Here is a 7,026-nt window from a genome sequence, read left to right as displayed (position 1 = left end):
TATATGCGCATGTGCGTATATGCGCACTTGAATAGAGAGTGAATTTGAATTTTGTCTGGGCACACGGCGCAGTGAAGACACGAAAGGGGCACTATTTTAACTCAACCTTTTCCCGTGATCACCACCGAAATTACTGATCAGTCAATCACCTCAGATCTCTCAAGCAGTCCAGCCTACGCACCAGTACTCCACCTCTGCGCCTGCGCGGGGAGGGTAAGGCGGAGCCAGCAACTTCCTCAGCGGGAGGGAGAGTGCACTGTGGAGCCGCCAGTTGTGAACGACTCTGATCCGGCTCAGCTTTCCAATCAGCTGCGGAAGGACCCACGCTTTCTGGTTTGCAAAATGGCGGCCACCAGTGGAACTGATGAACTGGTGAGACGCTGTTCTGGGGTCGGGTGAGTGGGGAGGTCGAGCCAGGTGGAGCCTTTTTTTTTCTTTTTTGAGACAGGGTGTCACTCAGTCGCCCAGGCTGGAGCGCAGTGGTGGGATCACGGCTCACTGCAGCCTCGACCTCCGGGATTCAGGTCTTCCGCCCACCTCAGCCTCCCGAGGAGCTGGGACTACGGGCCCGTGCCACCACGCCCAGCTAACTTTTTTTGTATTTTTTGTAGAGACGGGGTTTCGCCATGTCACCCAGGCTGGTCTCAAACTCCTGGGCTCAGGCGATCCGCCCGCCTCCAGCCTCCCAAAGTGCTGGGATTACAGGCACGAGCCACCGTGCCCGGCCTTGGGTGGAGCCTTGAACTCTTTTTCCCCCTTTCTAGGTTTCCGGGGAGTTGGTGTCTGTGGCACATGCGCTTTCTCTCCCAGCAGAGTCGTATGGCAACGATGTGAGTATGACTCACCCACAGCTCCCACCCACTCAGCTAGCCTGGGATCTCTGCAGCACCTGCCGCTAAGTTACAACTTCATGTCCTGATAATCTACCGCAGACCCTCTCCGCTTACACCACAAACCGCACCTGCGTTCAATTCGTTTTAATCTTAGTACACAAACGCAGGATTAACGCCTGTGAAAGTGGTTCCCCAAGTTGGCCACACTTTAGAATTACTGGGGAACTTTTAAACATCCCGCTGCCTAGATTGCTGTTCATACCATCTAAATCAGAATGTCTGGGGAATGAGAGCCAAGAATCAGTATTTTTAAAGGGTCTCTGAGGGATTCCATTGTGCAGCAAAGTTGGAGTGGCTTATGTGTGTCTGGTTTAGAAAATTACTGAGAAAGTATATGACGTATTTTCCAAAACAAGACAAGGGGATGTGAGAATAGTAAAAACACCCAAATAAGAATGTGATACATATAATGAGTGGGTCAGGCCATAAGATCCAAATAATTTAGCTGAAGGAGAAATCCCTAAGGGGTCAAGGCAGTAGAAGACTTGACTGAGGAAATGGAGCTTTAACTGTATCCTCCAAGTGTAGGTGGACAAAGGACATGGACTGGCAGGTAGGAAAAGTGCATGGTCTAAGGCATGGAGATAACAAATGCAAATGGCTTTTTCTGGAGTCAGTGAAATAGCTCGGTCTTGTTGGAATGGGAGATTCCAGTGGAACAGGTGGGTGCTTGGTAAGACTTATTGTAACCTTGATCTGTTTCATGTGCTAATTCATTTCTAGGTGTTACAGTATGGGGAATTGGCTGGCAAACAAAAATGATTACGACATGCTTCAATCTTAAAAATGAAAAGTAATTTTCATCTTGATTCTTTGTTCACCCAACAACTCAGTGGAATTGATGGGTGTATTATTTCAGTTTTACAATGATTTAACTCAATCCCGAGAAGGTGATTTGTCTACTGTTTTATTTAGTCTCCCAGCTTTCACTAGCAGCTGGGAAAAGATAGGCAGTGGCTCACTGTGTTCATTACACTGTGTAGATAGCTTCTTTTGGTTGTCATACGGACAAAAGAATTATTGTCCAAATTTATTACTCCAGTTTTTATCATTTGACAGTAACATCAAGTTTGGTAGCCCTCTTGAGCATTAACTAGACATCCACATACTTCCTTAATTTGTTATTCAGTAGTAGGATGGGGAGATTTATGACCTGGCATTCTTCACTCCTTTGCAGCCTGATATTGAGATGGCTTGGGCCATGAGAGCAATGCAACATGCTGAAGTCTATTACAAGGTGAGTTGTCTGTCTTCATCATTAAGCAGAATTAAACATGTAATTATAGTATATGATGCTCTGCTTATCACTATTCTCAGCAAGTTAAACAGTTGTGTTTTGGAGATAGTTTTTATTAATGTAAGTTCTTACCCACAGACAACAGAGGAGTGAAGGCAAATTTGTTTCTACAATGAGTTCTGCTGCTTTACCCAGTGTTGTAATGCTAACTGACAAAAGGGCGTCTGGCCCATACATAGTAGGCACTTAATAAATGTTTGTTGAATGAATGAGCAATCCATGGAGGGCAATAGCCAGGCAGTACTATGGTTAAATAAGCCAACTGCCAGATTGGTGGAAGGGATTGTAATAATATGTTATGGCCTTAAACTGTCATGATTTCATCCAGGATGTAGGCTGTCGACACTTCTTGAAGAGATCTTCTACCCTGAGAACCATAAAGGTTTTCTGGCGGGAATGGGGAAGATAGAAGTATAGTAAATTACAAACTAGCATCTGTATGTTGTCTTACTGTTTGGTAGCTGATTTCATCAGTTGACCCACAGTTCCTGAAACTCACCAAAGTAGATGACCAAATTTACTCTGAGTTCCGGAAAAATTTTGAGACCCTTAGGATAGATGTATTGGACCCAGAAGAACTCAAGTCAGAATCAGCCAAAGAGGTAAAAATTCTCTTTCTTAAATATTACTTAGCATTTAACCAATAATTTTTGATTGCGAATATGTTTTTTTACATTTAAGCTCTTTTTTTTGTTTAAGAAAAATATGTGAAGAACCAGAACTACTTTTCTAGTTTTAATCAACTAAGTTAGGAAATGAATGTTTTTCCAGTTTATGGACTTTTCATGTTGTTGAGTCTATTTTTTTCTCCTTTTTGTCTTGGATATTTTAAATCTCCACCCATCAGCCCTTTCAGAGGAGGATGGATCAGTTTATTTAAGTCGTATAGCCAGAAGACTTGGATGGGGAGTGGCAAATAGGGTATAGGAAGGTGTTTTGATTCTCTGGATTTAAGTTCATGTGATTACAGGCCATGGATAACTGGAAAACTTCTGTTTTTCATTGCTTATGTGATTATCCTATACTTTGATAGGATACTAACACTTTTATAGTTAGGAAAAAAAATTTTTCCTTGAGAGTAAACCCTTGGCTAATGAAGAATCTAAAGTTTTTTTTTTTTTTTTTTTTTTTTTTTTTTTTAATATAGGGTCTCACTCTGTTGCCCAGGCCATCTCAGCTCACTACAACCTCCACCTCTCAGGCTCAAGCAGTCCTCCTGCTTCAGCTTCCCTAGTAGGTGGGACTGCAGGTATATGCTACCATGCCCAGCTAATATTTTGTATTTTTTGGTAGAGGCGGGGTTTCACCTTGTTGACCAGGCTGGTCTTAAACTCCTGAGCTCAAGCAATCTGCCTGCCTCGGCCTTTCAAAGTGCTGGGATTATAGGCACGAGCCACCGCACCCAGCCAAGAATCTACACTTTTAACTTCTAGCAGGCAGTTAGTGATCTTTGTCTTTGGAAAATTGTCACTACTGAATGGACTTCTTTATTAAAATCATTTGTGTTTTAGTGGGGATAGAAGACCATTTTGGGCTGAACTGACCAATAACTTCAAAACAATTTACTTAAGAAATCATATTTTAATTCTGCAGCAAAGGATTTATATATTTTTCAAGTAAAATATTGTTCATCTTGGGAAATACCAGTCTAAAGACACAGTAGGTAGCACAAAAACGCATTGCTAGTTTCACTGTGAAACCAACAATCACCTCATTCCTAGTCTCACTGTGATTATTTTCCTTACCGGGGAAATGGAAGTCCCTCTCCTGGCCTTAGTACATCAACCTCTTGCATTTGTCAGCTAAAGCATTGTATTTGTCTTTATAGAAGTGGAGGCCATTCTGCTTGAAGTTTAATGGGATTGTTGAAGACTTCAACTATGGTACTTTGCTGCGACTAGATTGTTCTCAGGGCTACACTGAGGAAAACACCATCTTTGGTGAGTTTCTTCCCTCTGGAATTGTTTCTCTATAAGGAGACTGAACAGTCTGGTTTTACTGATGAATCAGTTACACGTATAGTTAGGTCACCTTATCTTGTTTCATCTTTAAAGATCTTGTTGCTATTTTTTATGTAACTTGAAGATAGTTAAGTATTTTCAATCTCATTAATATGAGATTGGAATTAAAGGTCTCTGAAGTTTATGACTATACTCGAATGGTTTGCATGTTATTTCAATTTTGTCAGATTTCCAGCATATTTAGGGAGCAGGCCAGGCACAGTGTCTCATGCCTTGTAATCCTAGCACTTTGGGAGGCTGACATGGGCGGATCACTTGAGCTGCGGATTTTGAGACCAGCCTGGGCAACATAGGGAGACCCCATCTCTACAAAAACATTTAAAAAATTAGCCAGGTGTAGTTGTAGTGGTGAGTGTTTGTAGTTCCAGCTATTCAGGAGACTGAGGCAGGAGGATTGCTTGAACCGGGGAAATTGAGGCTGCAGTAAGCTGTGATTGTGCCACTGCAGTCCAGCCCTGGTCATCAGAGTGAGACCCTGTCTCAAAAAAAAGAGATTTAGGGAATAAACTGAGAGTAGGATGATAATCAATCCTGTTCATTTTTCAGCCCCCAGGATACAATTCTTTGCCATTGAAATTGCTCGGAACCGGGAAGGCTATAACAAAGCTGTTTATATCAGTGTTCAGGACAGAGAAGGCGAGAAAGGAGTCAACAATGGAGGAGAAAAAAGAGCTGACAATGGAGAAGAAGAGAACACCAAGAACAGAGGAGAGAAAGGAGCTGATAGTGGAGGAGAAAAACAGGAAGGAATCAACAGAGAAGACAAAACTGACAAAGGAGGAGAAAAAGAGAAAGAAGCTGACAAAGAAATCAACAAAAGTGGTGAAAAAGCTATGTAAGGTATACAGGGAACAGCACTCTAGAAGCTTTGACTTAATTGAGTCTACAAGTGCCACGGTGCTACTTGCACAGACCCCTTTGGTGAAATGTAAATTCATGTACAATTGAAGGATACTCAGGAGGACATCTTTCTAGTCTAACAGTCAGGAACTGCTCTGGTCATTCCCTTGTATGAACTGGTCTAAAGACTATTAGTGGGGTGTTAATTGATTTTTCCTGGTATACTGTTTCTTGGATGACACCACTGGTCAAGTAAGAAATTTGTAAATAAATTTCTTTTGATTCTTATTATCTATATCTGTGACTGATTTTAAAAAGGTATTTGACACTTGAAATTTTTTCAAATATATAATCTCATCACCATGTCTTATATATAATAATTTACTCCTGTTTCTTACTGCATCTCACTGTTTCCTGTAGTAAAGTTCTCTAAACTTGTTAAGTTATACCCGGTGTCGGGATTAGAAGTCCTTACGTAAGAATTGACTCTTAATCTCTGAGTGACTATAACTCCCTGATTTCTTTGCTATATATGACTAAAGATTTGATAAATATCTGCAGCCTGAACCTGTCAGACTAGTGAATGCAGCCCAGTTCATATTAGAAGAATTAGAAGAGCAAGAGACTGGACATGCTTCAGTATTTGCTTTTCTTTTGGTAGCCAGAATGTTGCCTGAAAGCTAGCAAAAAAAAAAAAAAAAGGAAAACCAGAGTGGCTACGCTTTTTTTTTTTTTTTTTTTTTTTTTTTTTTTTTTTTTTTTTTTTGTGACGGAGTCTCACTCTGACTTCCAGGCTGGAGTGCAGTGGCACGATCTCAGCTCACTACAACCTTGGCCTCCTGGGTTCAAGTGATTCTCCTGCCTTAGCCTCCCAAGTAGCGGGGACTACAGGCGCGTGCCACCACACCCAGCTAATTTTTTGTATGTTTAGTAGAGACGGGTATTCTGTGAAGAAAGTGGATGGTAGCTTGATGGGGATAGCATTAAATCAAGAAATTACTTTGAGCAGTATGGCCATTTTCACTACATTGATTTTTTTCTCTCCATGAGCATGGAATGTTTTTCCATCTGTTTGTGTCCTCTCTTATTTTCTAGAGCAGTGGTTGGTTGTTCTCCTTGAAGAGGTCCTTCACATCCCTTGTAAGTTGTATTCCTAGGTATTTTATTCTCTTTGTAGCAATTGTGAATGGTAATTCACTCATGATTTGTCTGCTTGTCTATTTTTGGTTTATTGGTGATTTTTGCACATAGATTTTGTATCCTGAGACTTTGCTGAAGTTGCTTATCAGCTTAAGGAGATTTTGGGCTGAGATGTTGGAGTTTTCTAAATATACAATCATGTCATCTGCAGACAGAGACAATTTGACTTCCTGTCTTCCTATTTGAAAATGCTTTATTTCTTTCTCTTGGCTGATTGCCCTGACCAGAGCTTCCAATACTACGTTGAATAGGAGTGGTGAGAGAGGCCATCCTGGTGTTGCGCCGATTTCCAAAGGGGATGCTTCCAGCTTTCATCCATTCAGTATGATATTGGCTGTTGGATTATCATAAATAGCTCTTATTATTTTGAGATATGTTCCATTTCCATCAATACCTAGTTTATGGAGAGTTTTTAGCATGAAGGAGTGTTGAATTTTATGGAAGGTCATTTCTGGATCTAATGAGATAATCATGTGTTTTTTGTCATTGGTTCTGTTTATGTGATGGATTACATTTATTGATTTGCATACATTGAACCAGCCTTGCAACCCTGGGATGAAGCCGACTTGATCGTGGTGGATAAGCTTTTTGATGTGCTGCTGTATTCGGTTTGCCAGTATTTTATTGAGGATTTTCCCATCAATGTTCCTCAGGGATATTGGCCTAAAATTGTCTTTTTTTGTTGTGTCTCTGCCAGGCTTTGGTATGTTGGCCTCATAAAATGAGTTAGGGAGGAGTCCCTCTTTTTCTGTTGTTTGGAATAGTTTCAGAAGGA

General features: G+C 41.1%; 1 protein-coding gene across 2 annotated transcripts; it reads left to right on the top strand.

The window, feature by feature from the left end:
• Positions 1-222: 222 nt before the first annotated feature.
• Positions 223-5,346, top strand: PBDC1 (polysaccharide biosynthesis domain containing 1). 2 transcript variants are annotated; one of them, XM_007992118.3, is made up of 6 exons: positions 223-372; positions 765-830; positions 2,071-2,130; positions 2,652-2,792; positions 4,019-4,130; positions 4,758-5,346. In XM_007992118.3, the coding sequence occupies exons 1-6, from the start codon at positions 343-345 to the stop codon at positions 5,048-5,050; spliced, it is 702 nt and encodes a 233-aa protein (XP_007990309.1). In that variant the 5' UTR covers positions 223-342; the 3' UTR covers positions 5,051-5,346. The 2 variants fall into 2 exon arrangements, with proteins under 2 accessions (XP_007990309.1, XP_037845434.1); XM_037989506.2 differs by lacking the exon at positions 4,019-4,130 and having other exon boundaries at positions 241-372.
• Positions 5,347-7,026: the final 1,680 nt, after the last annotated feature.

The sequence above is a fragment of the Chlorocebus sabaeus genome, chromosome X (assembly GCF_047675955.1).
Source record: "Chlorocebus sabaeus isolate Y175 chromosome X, mChlSab1.0.hap1, whole genome shotgun sequence".
Lineage (NCBI taxonomy): Eukaryota > Metazoa > Chordata > Mammalia > Primates > Cercopithecidae > Chlorocebus > Chlorocebus sabaeus.
Note: the sequence above shows the minus strand (reverse complement) of the source record. Positions and strands in the feature narration are given on the sequence as shown.

Coding starts and splice junctions, on each gene's coding strand:
- PBDC1 (XM_007992118.3), top strand. CDS start 343: ATGGCGGCCACCAGTGGAACTGATGAACTG. Junction 831..2,070: donor CAGAGTCGTATGGCAACGAT/GTGAGTATGACT, acceptor ACTCCTTTGCAG/CCTGATATTGAGATGGCTTG. Junction 4,131..4,757: donor TGAGGAAAACACCATCTTTG/GTGAGTTTCTTC, acceptor TTCATTTTTCAG/CCCCCAGGATACAATTCTTT.